At 40.8% G+C, this 18,839-nt stretch overlaps 1 protein-coding gene across 3 annotated transcripts; it reads right to left on the bottom strand.

The window, feature by feature from the left end:
• Nucleotides 1–340: 340 nt before the first annotated feature.
• LOC112248475 (beta-1 adrenergic receptor-like) lies at nt 341–18,206 on the bottom strand. 3 transcript variants are annotated; one of them, XM_024417526.2, is made up of 2 exons: nt 16,262–18,206; nt 341–887 (listed from the first exon to the last, which is right to left on the bottom strand). In XM_024417526.2, the coding sequence occupies exon 1, from the start codon at nt 17,614–17,616 to the stop codon at nt 16,264–16,266; it is 1,353 nt and encodes a 450-aa protein (XP_024273294.1). In that variant the 5' UTR covers nt 17,617–18,206; the 3' UTR covers nt 341–887; nt 16,262–16,263. The 3 variants fall into 3 exon arrangements, with proteins under 3 accessions (XP_024273294.1, XP_024273295.1, XP_024273297.1); XM_024417527.2 differs by having other exon boundaries at nt 341–874; XM_024417529.2 differs by lacking the exon at nt 341–887 and having other exon boundaries at nt 16,264–17,610; nt 17,709–18,206.
• Nucleotides 18,207–18,839: the final 633 nt, after the last annotated feature.

The following is an 18,839-nucleotide window of genomic DNA, read 5'->3' as shown; positions in this document are numbered from 1 at the left end:
CTATTATTCTAGAACATAGACAATAGTCAAAATAAAGAAAAACTTTTAAATGAGTAGGTGTGTCCAAACTTTTGACTGGTACTGTATGTTAATGGTCTGGTTATTACCAGTGTTATTTAGGCAGATCACTTGATAAGAACACTTATATTTCAAGTGCAGTTAATTAGGTTGATTTGGCAGTGAAGAGGTTAATGACATGAACACTGAATAGAAAATGTGTTGCTACACTATGGACATTACTGGAGAGTAAAGACATTTAACATGATATTCCTGTGCTAAGTTGACAAGTTTTGCATGTGCAGATAGTGAGGATATAATAAATAAATAACTTTGCATTAGATAATGTACACCATTTATTCTGACTGCCCACTTTACACCAGAGGTCACACACATTGTGCATGAATATCTACGGTGTATTACTGTTACACATCTGCAATCATTCCTGGTTGTAAAGAAAGAGTCCATCCTATTGTACACAGTATGCTGTGAGCGTGTTGGTGGCAGACAAGGCCAGGATAACTCAGTCCATGATGATGGTTTAATGCTGGGTTGCAGTGAACCGTCTTCCTCAGGGTGCTGTGTTAACACAGTTAGTCTTCAAGTCTTGTGATCTGGACCTTTAAACTGGTGCCGCTCCCAAACATCCAGGCCAGCCAACCCAAACTGCCCAGTCCAGTTCTCCTCCTCAGGGTTTTGTAAATCTTCCTTGCCCATATTCACCAGGGCCAGTGCATCTGCATTATTAGGTTGTTCTTTGTGCAGTCTCATCTTAGCCATTCCAATCTCTGCTCAGTCAGTTGTGAAAGTCACTGCTGGGGTTGGCCTTTTGATGTTTTTAATTTCTTGAGATTTGTTTCCAAATCTTTCACCCATCCTGTAATGTGAAACTGAGTGAATAAGGATAAATTAGAATTTTTGGGCTCATATTCCTGTCATTTTCATATTCTGAGACACTGTCATATTCCAGACTTTGTTAAAGCCTATAATTCACTGTGAACTAAGAATGTCATTTTGGTTAATGAGAATTTATTTAGAGGAATGTTGATGCCCTATTAGCCAAAATATACAGTGAGGGAAAAAAGTATTTGATCCCCTGCTGATTTTGTACATTTGCCAGCTGACAAAGAAATGATCAGTCTATAATTTGAATGGTAGGTTTATTTGAACAGTGAGAGACAGAATAACAACAACAAAAATCCAGAAAAACACTTGTCAAAAATGTTATAAATTGATTTGCATTTTAATGAGGGAAATAAGTATTTGACCCCTCTGCAAAACATGACTTAGTACTTGGTGGCAAAACCCTTGTTGGCAATCACAGAGGTCAGACGTTTCTTGTAGTAGGCCAACAGTTTTGCACACATCTCAGGAGGGATTTTGTCCCACTTTGCAGATCTTCTCCAAGTCATTAAGGTTTCGAGGCTGACGTTTGGCAACTCAAACCTTCAGCTCCCTCCACAGATTTTCTATGGGATTAAGGTCTGGAGACTGGCTAGGCCACTCCAGGAACTTAATGTGCTTCTTCTTGAGCCACTCATTTGTTGCCTTGGCCGTGTGTTTTGGGTCATTGTCATGCTGGAATATCCACGACCCATTTTCAATGCCCTGGTTGAGAGAAGGAGGTTCTCACCCAAGATTTAACAGTACATGGCCCGTCCATCGTCCCTGTGATGCGGTGAAGATGTCCTGTCCCCTTAGCAGAAAAACACCCCCAAAGCATAATGTTTCCACCTCCATGTTTGACGGTGGGGATGGTTTTTTTGGGGTCATAGGCAGCATTCCTCCTCCTCCAAACACGGCGAGTTGAGTTGATGCCAAAGAGTTACATTTTGGTCTCATCTGACCACAACACTTTCACCCAGTTGTCCTCTGAATCATTCAGATGTTCATTGGCAAACTTCAGATGGGCATGTATATGTGCTTTCTTGAGCAGGGGGACCTTGCGGGCGCTCCAGGATTTCAGTCCTTCACAGTATAGTGTGTTACCAATTGTTTTCTTGGTGACTATGGTCCCTGCTGCCTTGATATCATTGACAAGATCCTCCCGTGTAGTTCTGGGCTGATTCCTCACCGTTCTCATGATTATTGCAACTCCACGAGGTGAGATCTTGCATGGAGCCCCAGGCCGAGGGAGATTGACAGTTATTTTGTGTTTCTTCCATTTGCGAATAATCGCACCAACTGTTGTCATCTTCTCACCAAGCTGCTTGGCGATGGTCTTGTAGCCCATTCCAGCCTTGTGTAGGTCTACAATCTTGTCCCTGACATCCTTGGAGAGCTCTTTGGTCTTGGCCATGGTGGAGAGTTTGGAATCTGATTGATTGATTGCTTCTGTGGACAGGTGTCTTTTATACAGGTAAAACTCCCTTTAAGAGTGTGCTCCTAATCTCAGCTCGTTACCTGTATAAAAGACACCTGGGAGCCAGAAATCTTTCTGATTGAGAGGGGGTCAAATACGTATTTCCCTCATTAAAATGTAAATCAATTTATAACATTTTTGACATGCGTTTTTCTGGATTTTGTTGTTGTTATTCTGTCTCTCACTGTTCAAATAAACCTACCATTAAAATTATACACTGATCATTTCTTTGTCAGTGGGCAAACATACAAAATCAGCATGGAATCAAATACTTTTTTCCCTCACTGTACTGAGCACAATTTACTGTAATGGTTATAAAAAAGAGCAATTCAGAACCATCAGAAATTGGTTCTTGTAAGCAATGGTGAAATATTGACTATACCTCCAAAAATACATGACAAATAAATTACATTTCAAAGTTTTATTTGATTTACACTGACCCCCTAAAATAATACAATTGGTTTTGTTTTTCCTGCCTTGGGGAAGATGAAAACATTTTTACATTGATATGACATAACTTTTTGGGAAATGTATATATATATTTTAAATAATGGAATTGGAAATCATAACATTGAGATCCAACCCTGAAATGGATCCAATTGTCTTATGTGATTGTGTCACTTGTGATTTAAATTTGCTTTGCAATATCAGACTTGTTGTTTATCCCATCTTCCCATGAAATCCCAAGCACATGTTCTTTACTATTAAAGCATCTAGACAAGAAGGCCAACTAACTGTCTCATCAGGAGATGATGTGTTTGTTTGACTTGGCAAATGCACATTGGGAGAGATGACTCTAACATGGTGGAAGGAGGTTGAAATGTGTAACCCACATTACCATATTGAACATTATGTGATTTGGGTTCACTTCAGACTGGGGAACAATAACAGTTCGTTTTACTGCTTATTTGATTTTGAGCTTTTGAATGTGTCTATCCTGATTGATTAATGTCCTTCCTATTCCCATCAATCACTTCATGGTAGTGTGTACTCTAAGGTTTCTCTTTCCCACAAACATACTCCCTGCTCAACCAATAATTTTTTCAAAATGCCAGAGATTCTGATCCTATCAACTGTACAGTACATGTCTACACAGGAAAATATAAACAATGCCCACCATTGCTTTGTTGGAGAAATCTAGAGAAGTACCCTCATCCCTTATACAGCAAGTATTGTACTTTCACGTGGACTTCTGAGGGAAAGAATTGCCTGTGCAGTTTAAAACTTTGTTAAAATGTAGCTTTCGCTCCATCCCAAAGTCTCATGCAGAGACATCCATCATTTGAGTAAAGTGTATTTTCTTTTACAGTACCTGTCAACAGGGTAAAGTGTACTTTGTGAACTGTACTTTCAGAAAGTGAGGTATGGTCCTTGGGAGGTTTGGGGCCAAAGGGATTATTTTGTAAAAATATGTTGATTCCAATGATTGATGGCATTAAAATATTTCAATCAAGTTGTTTGCAGTTTCTTAAGAACCACCTGGAGCACATATGGTTCCTTAAAATCAAGAACCTTCGAACGCGTAGATCTTTCTCTCCGGTCATTACTATCAATGGTACAGTAAGTATGAAAGAAACAATCGATGAGATAAAGTTGATTTAAGTTACTTGCCAATTTCTTTAAACTTTACTCAGCTGTAGACAGCGAAGTAAAACTTTGGCTTAACATTTGGATTTGTCCCATAGTGAACAGCTTACTCAACTCCCACCATTTTCTTCTTGATGCTTTAGATGTAGGATTTGATCAGATACTCACATTACCATGCTCCTCTTATCCTGTTCCTCGTTTTATGTTCTCCGAGGTTTGATCCCATCCTAATCCAACAAAAGACTCCTAATCGATATTGTGCAGGTCTCAGTTATTGTCAGTGCTCACATATAAAAAGGGTCATGCTTGGTCTGTCATGGTCATCTGCACATATAAAGAGCTCTTTTGCAATGGCCTCTCTGAGAACGACATTAACATTTGGCAATTGTTCTTTGTATGGAACCCTGACCATACTTTTGATATACAATACGTGTCACTCGCTGTAATCTGAAAAAGTGACCATTGTGTTAAAGATTGTACAATGTGATTTATTTGAGACAGAATGGAAAGGCTTAGCCTTAGTGCATTCATCTGTCAGCAGATCAATTTCCTGTTTCACTGGTTATTTTTTGTGACTATCCTGCATGCCTTTAGTATAACTGGAATGTATGTGTAGTGTATTTCATGCAGCATTGATCCTGTCATGAGAAAAATAAATTAATATATTAACTGTTATGACTAGCCTTTCTAAACATTGACTATACTTACAATGGCATTTTTCAGTTGATAATGCTGTTTAACTGACAAATGATCTAAAACAGAGTACAATGTATTTGTTTATTCATATCAATACAGCGCTGCATTCCAGTCTACAGGAGCAGGGATGTAGATTTCACACTTAGCTGTGTGGCATTACACACTCAGCATGCAGTTCTATTAAAGGACTCAATGTCTGTTAAAAATAGTTCTGGTGGCACCTAAAGTGTGTATAAATGTTTTACTCAGTCATTTGGAGCAATAAGCCAATTTTGGCAGGTGCTCTGAGTCACTCAGTATATTAGGCAGGCCTGCAGATGGACATATTTCCACCGCCTCTACGCTTGGTGGATTCTATCCAAAAGCTATTTCTTGCCTGATATAGTTGCCATGCCAAACAAATGGAAGCTGAATGTTCAGAGGGGGAAAAGTGTAATGTGTCTGAGCAATTCAATTTGCTTTGAACATAAGCATTTGAGAGTTGAGTTCACACTGCCACAACATGTTGGCCTTCATTACTTGTTGTGATGCCTCGTGAGTGCTATTTCACAAAAGCAATTACTGAACTGAATATAGGTGCTGCACAGAAACCTCTTAACCTAGGATTTCCGTGGATTTCATGTGATATCCATGCGATGTGAGTTCTAGGAATCTTTCATCTGCTGTATTTTGGGAGGGAGATTTGATAACCATGCCTGACACACTACATGTTTCTTTTGAGGGATGTGGTGTTTGGATCATGCCTCAGTCTCAGTTGCTTGGTAGCATACAGAAAGAGAGTTTACTCCATCAGCCATCAGATGGACATTACTGTTCCAGACACAGCCCACAAAGAATTTCCACAGAAAGCTGCAATAGGTTCCCTTTTTAAAGCCCTGGCATGACTCTGTCAGATGGCAATTTAAGCCATAACCTTTTAGTGCCTGGGCAAACACAAAAGTCAGTGCCACTTAGCTAATGATTGCAAAGCCATTATAAAACCAACCTCTCTTCTAACATTGAGGCTCTGAATTTTTTATGCTTAATTAGTATGATAATCAAACATGACATTTTTTGTGATAACGGCGTCTTTCTACTATACAGTCTTCCTCCTTTTGTCCCATGGCTGAACTGAACTATCTCAGTTTGGCTCCAGTGTTAACAAAACAGCTATGCACTCTTTGCTGAATGGTTCAATTGAAGATAACAATGAAATGGTGCTCCAGAAATCAAACTTGCAATATTGATTGTGTTGGCCTTGTATAATCAAACAATACAACAATACATTATTTATCTATTTTTTAAATTTTACCCCCCTTTTTTTCTCCCCAATTTCGTGGTATCCAATTGTTTAGTAGCTACTATCTTGTCTCATCGCTACAACTCCCGTACGGGCTCGGGAGAGACGAAGGTTGAAAGTCATGCATCCTCTGATACACAACCCAACCAAGCCGCACTTCTTCTTAACACAGCGCGCTTCGAACCCGGAAGCCAGCCGCCAGAAACACCAGAAACACCGTGCACCTGGCAACCTTGGTTAGCGCGCACTGCGCCCAGCCCGCCACATGAGTCACTGGTGCTCGATGAGACAAGGATATCCCTACCGGCCAATCCCTCCGACGCTGTGCCAATTGTGCGTCGCCCCACGGACCTCCCCGTCCCGGCCGGTTACAACAGAGCCTTGTCGTGAATCCAGAGTCTCTGGTGGCCCTTAACCACTGCACCACCCGAGAGGCCGTATCTTTATTTTTTTCAGGCCTAAGCCTTTTCTCAAATATAAATAAAATCAAACCCTGCTCTAGAATTCTAAAGTTCTTCATGGCATTTAGCTTCCAGGAGTTGACAACTATGGCTGCATTTACACCTGCAGCCCAATTCTGTTCTTTTGCCACTAATTGGTCTTTTGACAAATCAGATCACATCTTTTGCCAATCATTGGTCTTTTGACAAATCAGATCACATCTTTTGCCACTAATTGGTCTTTTGACAAATCAGATCACATATTTGCCAATCATTGGTCTTTTGACAAATCAGATCACATCTTTTGCCACTAATTGGTCTTTTGACAAATCATATCACATCTTTTGCCAATCATTGGGCAAAAGATCAGCATTGGGCTGCCTATGCAAACACAGCCTATGTTGCTTTTTAATAATCTGTATGTTGGGAGAAGTGTTGACTCAAAATTAATCCTAATTTTTTTCTGAAAACAAATACCCCACTGCCCTGCTTAAAGATAAGATTGACACATAGGAATGTGTGTTCTATCACTAAGTGTTTTCCTTTCTCATTACAGTCTTATCACCTTCCCCCTGACCCATACCGAGCAGGCCACTGCAGGCCCCTGCTTATGAAAGAGAATGAGTGTGTGATAACTATTACAAGAGGCTGTATGTAGCGCTGCCGCATCATGAGGACTAATGCAGTAGCAGCTGTCACTCTATAGATCTCCAAAAAACATTACTGTTTGTTATGAGAAATTCTGAGGACATAAACAGATTTGTTTATTTTGCTGCTATGCCTGCTAGTTAAAAGACTACCGTATGGAATTAACCATTTCCATGTCCTATTCCGTAAATGTCCTATTCCTATATTACATGTCTTATTCCTATTCTACATGTCCTATTCCTATTCTGTACATGTCCTATTCCTATATTACATGTCCTATTCCTATACTACATGTCCTATTCATACACTACATGTCCTATTCCGTACATGTCCTATTCCTATACTATATGTACTATTCCGTACATGTCCTATTCATATACTACATGTACTATTCATACACTACATGTCCTATTCTGTACATGTCTTATTCATATATCTTACATGTCCTATTCCTATACTACATGTCCTATTCCGTACATGTCCTATTCATATACTACATGTACTATTCATACACTACATGTCATATTCCATACATGTCCTATTCATATACTACATGTACTATTCATACACTACATGTCCTATTCCATACATGTCCTATTCCTATACTATATGTCCTATTCCGTACATGTCCTATTCATATACTACATGTACTATTCATACACTACATGTCCTATTCCGTACATGTCTTATTCATATATCTTACATGTCCTATTCCTATACTACATGTCCTATTCCGTACATGTCCTATTCATATACTACATGTACTATTCATACACTACATGTCCTATTCCGTACATGTCCTATTCATATACTACATGTACTACTCATACACTACATGTCCTATTCCCCACATGTCTTATTCGTATATCTTACATGTCCTATTCCTATACTACATGTCCTATTCATATACTACATGTACTATTCATACACTACATGTCCTATTCCGTACATGTCCTATTCATATACTACATGTACTACTCATACACTACATGTCCTATTCCGTACATGTCTTATTCGTATATCTTACATGTCCTATTCCTATTCTACATGTCCTATTCCACACGTCCTATTCCATACATGTTCTATTAATATACTACATTTCCTATTCCTATACTACATGTCCTATTCCTGTACTACATGTCCTATTCCTATTCCACATGTCCTATTCCATACATGTCCTATTCATACAGTAAATGGAATTCATGAAATGGGGTAAGCCTAACGGAAAATGTAGAAAACATCCACCCAGACAACATGGTTGCATACGTGACAGAAACTCAAAGTAAGCCACTGTGCCTACTTATATGGGCAGCCGATTGCGTGCCTAGAGGTCTGTCACGTAAATAAAACATCTGATGATGACAGCTAACCTACACAACGCTGCACTGCTATCTGTTGCTCTGTGTTGGGTGCTTAGCTTTCTCTACACCGTGCTCAGCACTATCAGTATCACATTTGAGAGAACAAATAATTACCATGAATTGCCCATGTGGCATCGACTTTGTCAAGAACAATGTATAAGCAGTCATTTGTACAAAGCTCAGACTATTCCCTATTTAGGGCGGTTTGTCATGCACTTTAATAAGAATAGTTATTAATTGTTAGTATTGTCCCACTGATGTTTCAAAGACCTCTCAACCATTATGAGACAGTAAAGTACCCCTCATGTGCATTTTATCAGTAGGCCTATGGTCTCATGAGTCTTCTCAAGTACCCCCTGTGGATAGGACAGGTACCCTCAGGGGTTCTAGTACCCCGGTTGGGAATCACTGTCCTAGCCTAACCACAGATCCATGATTCATGCCATGTCTTAGCCTAGCCGCCCTGCCTGCCGAGGTAATATGGTGCACAAGCTTTATCATCCACATTCGATATACTGTCAAAGCCAAGACCCAGTTTGTCTGAGACACATTGATCTTCCTGACATTATCAAATCTATCTCAAAGCATTGCAGTGCCGGTGTGAGTAGTATTACACTGAGCTATAGCCTTCTTTCTCAGGCTGAACTGGACAGGCTCTGCTACTTTTAAGGAATACTTTATATGCTCTTAAAATGTCTCCCATGTTCCTGCCCAATTGATTGGCTCTATCTGTAAAAGACCTCAGAGATGGCAGCATAAAAAAAAGCGTCTGCTAAATAACATGTATCTAGAAACAAATGTGATGATACAAATGAACTGTTTGGATAAATAAAATTGTAATTTCATGTCACCAGCCTATACATATTAGTAGACAATCGTCAGCTCTGTAGCTTTTGAAGTAATCTTTAGATCCAATAGTGCATGTGTGAGAAGAAAGTGCATTCATAACGAGTCCTAACTGCCCCCAAACCCCCGCTGGAGATCAGTAAAGATAACATAGGCCACTACCCTTCAACTGATGCAGACAGCCGTGAGTGCCCCTCACTCTCCCTGCCCCTCACTCTCCCTGCCCCTCACTCTCCCTGCCCCTCACTCTCCGTGCCCCTCACTCTCTCTGTGTTTGTGCTTTTATTTTCAGATTGGGGACAGGTGGAGCTGATTGGGTCATTAAGGTGACAAGTTGCACCTGGGTTTGGGATCAACTAGGAGATAAAAGTTCCTGGTGCCCAGTCTTGGCTCGCTCTCTCTCCACAAGCACCATTTTGTTTTGTGATCTGGTTGATTATGTTTTTGGATTAGGTGCACCCTTCAAGATTACACACATTTTACCTTCATCCATGCATCTCCATTACATCCCTCACATGCCTACTTTCACACTTCACAGGTTAGTTTTCCTTTGTAGTTTTATACTTTGTTATTTAGTAAATATTTGTTGTTATTCAATTGCCAATGTGTGGACTCCCTTGCTTGTCACCATCTAAGAGCTAGGTTGTGACATATGGTTGAAGTTGTTAGAGGGAATTGGTAGTCATTAAAAAGGAAACCTGATCCCAGCATGGAGTGACTCTGCAAATTGGATTGGTTTGGTAAGACATGTTTAGCAGTCCAACTGTAACCAAACCGTGTGCTCCCTTCACCTATTTGTCTTGTAAATAGCATCTCCCAGTGAGTAGAAGTCTTGTGGCCCAGTGATAAAGCTTTATCAGCTGCGGGTGGTGTTGGACAGGCTGCAGAGGGGCCCCAGCAGAGGCATAAAAACCACTAAACTATTGGGAAGCTTCTCTATACAGGCTAAACGTTGATCAGCTCATGTTGCTCTGCATGAGACATTCACACATTAATTTGGTAAAGTTTGGACATACTTTACTGTTGTGTATTTTTATAATGCAGTCCTTTTTCATCAAAGATGTTATATTCATGTTTTCTTAGCTGTATTAACCTTCAGGTTCTAAATTGATAATCAACTGGTAGTTAAGGTCCCACAACACAGTAAGATCTGGTGTTAAAGAGCATGGTAGCGTACAGCTACATATACAAATCAAATCAAACTTTATTTGTCACATGTGCCGAAAACAAGTGTAGACCTTATCATGAAATGCTTACTTACAAGCCCTTAACCAACAGTGCAGTTCAAGAAGAAAATATTTACCAAATAAAGTAAAGAATAATCAAAAGTAACACAAAATAACAACAACAAGGCTATATACAGGTGGTACCGGTACAGAGTCAGTGTGCGGGGGTACAGGTTAGTTGAGGTAATTTGTACATGTAGGTAGTGGTGAAGTGACATAGATAATAATTAGCGAGTAGCAGCAGTGTCAATGTAAATAGTCTGGTGGCCATTTGATTAATTGTTCAGCAGTCTTATGGCTTGGGGGTAGAAGCTGTTAAGGGACCTTTTTGTCCTACACTTGCCATGTGGTAGCAGAGTAAACAGTCTGTGACTTGGGTGACTGGAGTCTCTGACAATTTTATGGGCTTTCTTCTGACACCGCCTATTATATAGGTCCTGGATGGCAGGAAGCTTGGCCACAGTGATGCACTAGATCGTACGCACTACCCTCTGTAGTGCCTTACGGTCAGATGCCAAGCAGTTGCCATACCAGGCGGTGATGCAACCAGTTAGGATGCTCTCGATGGTGCAGCTGTAGAACGTTTTGAGGATCTGGGGACCCATGCCAAATCTTTTCAGTCTCCTGAGGGGGAATAGGTTTTGTTGTGCCCTCTTCAGGACTGTCTTGGTGTTTGGACCATGATAGTTTGTTGGTGATGTGGACACCAAGGAACTTTAAACTCTCGACCCGCTCCACTACAGCCCTGTCAATGAGAATGGGGGCCTGTTTCGCCCTCCTTTTCCTGTAGTCCACGATCAGCTCCTTTGTTTTGCATTGAGGGAGAGGTTGTTGTCCTGGCACCACACTGCCAGTTCTCTGACCTCCTCCCAATAGGCTGTCTCATCATTGTCACTGATCAGACCTACCACTATTGTCGTCAGCAAACTTAATGCTGGTGTTGGAGTCATGTTTAGCCGCGCAGTCATGGGTGAACAGGGAGTACAGGAAGGGACTAAGTACAACCCCCCGAGGGGCCCCATTGTTTAGGATCAGCATGGCAGACATGTTGTTGCCTACCCTTACCACCTGGGGGCAGCCATTCAGGAAGTCCAGGATCCAGTTGCAGAGGGAGGTGTTTAGTCCCGGGGCCCTTAGCTTAGTGATGAGCTTCGTGGGCACTATGGTGTTGAACGCTGAGCTGTAGTCAATGAACAGCATTCTCACATAGGTGTTCCTTTTGTCCAGGTGGGAAAGGGCAGTGTGGAGTGCGATTGAGATTGTGTCATCTGTGGATCTGTCGGGGTGGTATGCGAATTGGAGTGGGTCTAGGGTATCCGGGAGGATGCTGTTGATGTGAGCCTTGACCAGCCTTTCAAAGTACTTATTTTTTTTTTAAATGTGTACCTTTATTTTACTAGGCAAGTCAGTTAAGAAAAACTCTTATTTACAATGACAGCCTAGGAACAGTCGGTTAACTGCCTGTTCAGGGGCAGAATGACAGATTTGTCAGCTCGGGGGTTTGAACTTGCAACCTTCCGGTTACTAGTCCAATGCTCTAACCACTAGGCTACCCTGCCGCCCCACTTCATGGCTACTGACATGCTACGGGGCAGTAATCATTTAGGCAGGTTACCTTCGCTTACTTGGGCACAGGGACTATGGTGGTCTGCTTGAAACATGTAGGTATTACAGACTTGGTCAGGGAGAGGTTGAAAATGATAGTGAAGACACTTGCCAGTTGGTCCGCGCATGCTTTCAGTACACGTCCTGGTAATCCGTCTGGCCCCGCGGCTTTGTGAATGTTGACCTGTTTAAAGGTCTTGCTCACATCGGCTACTGAGAGCGTTATCACACAGTCATCCAGAACAGCTGATGCTCTTGTGCATGCTTCAGTGTTGCTTGCCTCGAAACGAGCATAAAAGGCATTTAGCTCGTCTGGTAGGCTCGTGTCACTAGGCAGCTCACGTCTGGGTTTCCATTTGTAGTCCATAATAGTTTTCGAGCCCTGCCACATCCGTCGAGTATCAGAGCCGGTGTAGTAGGATTCAATGTTAATCTTGTATTGATTTTGCTTGTTTGATGGTTCGTCTGAGGGCATAGCGGGATTTCTTATAAGTGTCCGGATTAGTGTCCCTCTCCTTGAAAGAGGCAGCTCTGGCCTTTAGCTCGATGTGGATGTTGGCTGAAATACATGGCTTCTGGTTGGGATATGTACGGTCACTGTGGGGACTACGTCGTCGGTGCAATTATTGATGAAGCCGATGTCTGAGGTGGTATACTCTTCAATGCCATTGGATAAACACGGCTACATATACAGTTACATATACAGCTACATATACAGTTACATACAGTATACAGTTACATACAGTATACAGTTACATATACAGCTACATATACAGTTACATACAGTATACAGTTACATATACGGCTACATATACGACTACATATACAACTACATATACAGTTACATACAGTATACAGTTACATATACGACTACATATACAGCTACATATACAGCTACATATACAGCCACATATACAACTACATATACAGCTACATATACAGCTACATATACAGCTACAGAAGCACAAAATTACTGATGTGGATTTGATATTTGTTTCTTAGAGAAAAACCGTGGACATCTGATAGTAATTTGTGTAAGGTTGACATGAGCTGGATTCAAAGATGGATTACAGGTAACATAATATGGTACCAGCAACTAGTTAATCTACCGTGTTTAAACAAACTACTTTGATATTTATGGATCAAGATAATGGAAATACGCATATTACATTTCACATTATGTTCCAATGTTATATTCCCACATCAGCTTATCTTTGAATATGTAAGCATTGAGTGTATTTATTTATTGTACATGGTTCTGCCAAATCTATTTTAGTCGGACACAGCACCTTGATGTATTCAGAACATATCCAAATATGGATTCTCCCTGATATTCAACATGCATGCCCAGTGAGCTCTATGAAACATGTGAGGGAAAGATTCAAGAGATTGTTTGATTACCAAAAACATTTCCCGTTTCCCAAAGGTATACCGCTAAAACTACAGATACGATCCTAAACATGCCCTCTGGATTGCAGCAGTTCAACACCCCCCTGATGTGATTGTATTCTTCCATTTTTATTTTCATTCTTAAATAGAGATGTATTGAATGATTGACAGTACACACACACACACACACACACACACACACACACACACACAAAACTTGTAAACACTTGTAAAATGCTTATTTAACTTATGGTAGTGTATTGCAACAATATTACAGGAAAATATCAGATATCAATAGGCCTACATTGAAAAGACAATTAGGACTAAACTGAAAATGTATAGCATCTACATAATTTATATTCCTGTACTTTGGTTGATTTCATTTTATTGCCCATACTATTTGGTCTGTCTTTATTTTACAAGCAAAACTTTTCAGTTCAGAGCTTGTGTTGGTTTACAGTATGCTTGCATTTTTTTGTTGTCATAAAACTGTCATCTTTAAATCACTTTTAAAGTGGTTTTCTCTTTAATACTTAATTGAAATAATATCATGTCACTCAACTTTTTTTTTCTCATTTTGATACGGGAGGGTTGAGAATTAGTCGCCTTGCATGACAACAAAAAGCTTGTCTTTCACAGTTTTGTGATTTCTAAACATTAAAAAGGTTCCTCTGACAGTATTTGATGGTATTAAGAGAGAAATAGGGATATTTGAAGTTCAGAGTGTCCTACTTAACAAAAGATCTGTTGTGACTTCTCAGATCATTCTTCACAGCTGTAGACCGCTAAAGATAAGAGGAGCCCTAAAGTTTAAGAAAACAATTTAATGCTCACATGTCAGACCACTGATGCAATATTTTTCTTCTACTACCACAGACATTACACTCCCAAACATACTGCCTGTCTTAACTGTGCCTGAGCTGTCCTGTGGGCAATAGACTAAAACTTTCATCAGAGCTAAAATGTGCACAAGCATTTCATTTTGACCACACTGAGCACCTTACATGACGTAAGCACATGTAGACATGGACCATAGTGTCTTCTCAAGATTATCATTACCAAATCTAATAGTGCAAATGCTGAAACATGAAAATGTGAGTTGGGTCGTTCCACAAAATAAGGGACTTTTGCATCCCTTTGATCTTTTAAGCAGACATTGTGCACCAATATTGAATTTTATATTCACTAAAGTTCCCTTTAAAGTCCCAGTACAGTCAAAAACTAGATTTGTTATATTTCCACACTGAGGTTGGAATTTAGTGTGATGGCTGTTTGAAGATTGGCGCTCAGTAATGTGTTGAATTGGATTTGCACCAAACATAACACTTTGTATTCAGGACAAAACAGTAATTGCTTTGCCACATTTTTTTGCAGTGTTACTTTAGTGCCTTATTGCAAACAGGTTGCATGTTTTGGAATATTTGTATTCTATACAGGCTTCCTTCTTTTCACCAATAGTGGAAAAAGTACTCAATTGTCATACTTGAGTAAAAGTATAGATACCTTAATAGAAAGTTGCTCAAGTAAAAGTGAATGTTACTGAGTAAAATAATATTTGAGTAAAAGTCTAAAAGTATTTGGTTCTAAGTATATTTTAGTATTAACAGTAAAATGTGTACATCTTTTCAAATTCCTTATATTAAGCAAAGCAGACGGCACCATTTAATTGTTTTAAAAATATACGGATAGCCATGGGCACACTCCATCACTCAGACATAATTAACAAACGATGCATTTGTGTTTAGTGAGTGCGTCAGATCAGAGGCAGTAGGGATGACCACTTATTCTCTTGATAAGTGTAAATTGGACCATTTTCCTGTCCTGCTAATCATTTAAAATGTAACGAGTACTTTTGGGTGTCAAGGAAAATGTAGGGAGTAAAAAGTACATATTTTTGTAGGAATGTAGGGAAGTAAAAGTTGTCAAAAATATAAATAGTAAAGTAAAATACAAAACCCCCCAAAAACTACTTAAATTGTACTAAGTATTTCTACTTAAGTACTTTACGCCCCTGCTTTTCACTCAGTCAATTAAGTTAGTATTGTGGATTAACTACAGTGTTGTTGATCCATCCTCAGTTTTCTCCTGTCACAGCCATTAAACTCTAACTGTTTTAAAGTCACCGTTGGCCTCATGGTGAAGTTCCTGAGCAGTTTCCTTCCAAGTGTAATGAATAACTTCACCAGGCTCAAAGGGATATTCAATGTCTTATTTTCTTTGTTTTTATCCATCTACCAATACTGTAAGTGCCCTTCTTCGCGAGGCATTGGAAAACGTGCCTGGTCTTTGTGGTTGAATATGTGTTTGAAATTCACTGTTCGATTAAGGGACCTTACAGTATGTGTGTGGTAAAGAGATGAGGTAGTCATTCAAAAATCATGTTAAACACTATTATTGCACACAGAGTGAGTCCATGCAACTTATTATGTGCTACTTGTTAAGCAAATGTTTACTCCTGAACTTATTTAGGCTTGCCGTAACAAGGGGTTTAATACTTATTGACATTTAAGCTTTTCATTTGTATTAATTTGTAAACATTTCTAAACGTCATTCCTCTTTGACATTATGGGGTATTGTGTGTAGTTATAGTGATACAAAAACTACATTTAATCTATTTTAAATTCAGGCTGTAACACAAGAACATTTGGAACAAGTCAAAGGGTGTGAATACTTTCTGAAGGCACTGTATCTCAAAAGCCACTGAATTGGTGGAAAGACCCAGTTATCTGTGCATTTTTTTTTTATGCATTGTTTATAGTATTTTACTGCATGGAATGAGAAAATGTAGTGTGCAAAATTTGAAATCATAACAAGAAGAAACTTACAATTAATTTTCTGGTTCTGAGAAGTCACTGAACTGTGTGATGCCGTTGGAGTGTGGGGGTCCTGGGGAAGGTTCCAAACTCTTATAGCTGCTCTGACTGCTGGCCATGCTCTCATCACCCTCAGGCGTGGCAGCAGCAGGGGGCTTCTGAAAAGAGGCCGCCCCTGCCTCAGCCGAACCCAGGAAGCAGGGGCATCGTGTCCGCAGCTCCTTGTAGAAGATGTTAAATCGTGGGGTGGAAAACCAGGGGCAGCCCAGTAGGTTCTTGAAAGCAGTGCGGAACTCAGGGCTCCTGCAGTAGATGATGGGGTTGAGGCCAGAATTGATGTAGCCCAGCCAGTTGAGCAGGCGGAAGATCTCTCCAGGGGGCACATTCCTGTCAAACACGTTGATGATGTTAGCCACAAAGAAAGGCAGCCAGCAGAGGGTGAAGGTGCCCATGATAATGCCCAAGGTCTTGAGGGCCTTGTGCTCCTTGATAACCATTAGCCGTGAAGGCCTTCGCCTGGAGCTCCTCTTGCGAGCTGAGCTGGTGCTGCTTCTGCTGCAGGAGCCTCCATAGCCCAAGGGCAGGATGTTGTTACTGTGGTGGCTCAGCTGTTGCGTCTGGGGGACTGGGCACTCACTCTGGAAGCGCAGACGGATCTTGTCTATGAGCTGTACCTGTCGTGTGGCTATAAGGAAGACTTTGGCATAGACAAATATCATTATGAGCAAAGGGATGTAGAATGACACTACAGAGGATATAATAGCAAAGGTCCGGTTGATCAAAAAGTCACAGCAGGCAGGGTCCTGATAGCACAGCAAGGCCTCCGGGTCATCCTCTGCTCGCCAATACTGGTTCATGATGGGCACAAAGGATATCAGAGCAGACACAATCCAAACCACACACACTATTAACCGGGCACGCCACTTATTAAGCAGAACCTTGTGCCTGAGGGGCCTTGTAATAGCAATATAGCGGTCCACTGCAATCACGCAAAGAGTCTCAATGCTAGCCGTGACACAGAGCATGTCTACGGAGGTCCAGAGCTCACAAGAGGTGTCACTCAGCTGCCAGTTCCCTGTCAGCACTATGGTGGCCCCCAGAGGGACCACCAGAACCCCCATGATAAGGTCAGCACAGGCCAGGGACATGATGAAGATGTTAGTTATGGTCTGTAACTGGGATGTCCGTGCTATAGCGATGATGACCAGCAGGTTGCCCACCACAATGGTCATGATGATGATCACCAGCAGTAATAAACTCCAGGGTCCCGCTGCAGGATGGTAGGGTCCTGTATTGTTGAGGAAGGGGGTCACAGTGCTGTTGACCGCATAGAGCACTGTGCTACTCAAGTTGAAATCCATCTTCATAAGCAGAGAGATACACAAAGTGAAAATATATTTTTCATGTATCACGGGTAAAGAAATACATTTTGTACTAGCATTTTTAAAGTCAAACTCACAAGAACTTGGTCTCTCTATGTCACATCCTCTCGCTTCTATTCATTCAAAGCAAACGTAAAACAGCTTTCATGTATCACTGGCCAGTGTCCAGATCCTCCAAACACTACCAGTGGTTTATGGATGTCTGTCTCCAAAGACAAAAAAGGTTGGTGAGAAGTTCCTCTAATGTCGCTGACAATAACATGTTGTCTTGTCAGTGCAATGCATCCAAAATGTACAAATTCAAATAAAAAATGCTTTACAATCCTTTTTGCTTATTTTGCCTTAGTTTTATACATCCATGGAGAGGATAGTGAAACAAACAACCAATTCAAGAAGTAAAGAAAAACTTTTCAAAAAGAAGGCCAACCCTTATACCTGTGAAATAAATCCAATCATACATACTGTAGTATTTGGCTGGAGCGCTTTTCGCTGTGTGTAATATGAGAGTGATGCCACACTGTCGAGAGCAAGTAGCTGTGACGCTGCTGCAAGAACCACAAAAGTCCACCAAGTAGCTGCCCCTCCCTCTTTGAGTGTTTCTCCCTCCCTATCTCTCCACCCTTCTCTCTCTCTCTCTCTCTCTCTCTCTCTCTCTCTCTCTCTCTCTCTGTGTGCACTGGCTTTAATCACACCCTAGCTGAGGGAGGAGCTGTGAAGCGTGCCTGCCTGTGTGTACTGAGACACTGCTAGTCAGGGAGCAATCTGCTCATACTGTACAGTCACTACCACATACTCAATCCCCACTGGGCACACACCGGTTGAATCAACATTGTTTCCACGTCATTTCAATGAAATAACGTTGAACCAATGTGAAATAGATGTTGAATTGACGCCTGTGCCCAGTGTGTAGAATTTGAATTAAACCAATCACAGGCGATTCATGCCTGGAAAACACTCTAAGATACTCACTTTCAAAGCCTAGCAGGTAACTATTAGTTAGTAGACCAATTCTTGTATGGGGTAAGGTTTCCTTCAGTGTGATCAAGTGCTGCAGTTACTGGTGTTCCTTTTTAGTCTTGATAGAGCATTGCCGGAGGTTACGTGATTTTACTGTAGGTTAACCCATGACTTTGCTGACATCACCTGATAGTGCCCACGACTTGACAGGCTCGTTCGTTGCTGGCCCCATTAAGATAGACAGCTCCCTT

The sequence above is a fragment of the Oncorhynchus tshawytscha genome, linkage group LG04, assembly GCF_018296145.1.
Source record: "Oncorhynchus tshawytscha isolate Ot180627B linkage group LG04, Otsh_v2.0, whole genome shotgun sequence".
NCBI classification, from domain to species: domain Eukaryota; kingdom Metazoa; phylum Chordata; class Actinopteri; order Salmoniformes; family Salmonidae; genus Oncorhynchus; species Oncorhynchus tshawytscha.
The sequence above is the reverse complement of the archived record's forward strand: the minus strand, read 5'-3'. Positions and strand labels throughout refer to the sequence as shown.

Excerpts from the sequence above, each read along its gene's own strand:
- LOC112248475 (XM_024417526.2), bottom strand. The coding sequence starts at position 17,616 with ATGAAGATGGATTTCAACTTGAGTAGCACAGTGCTCTATGCGGTCAAC.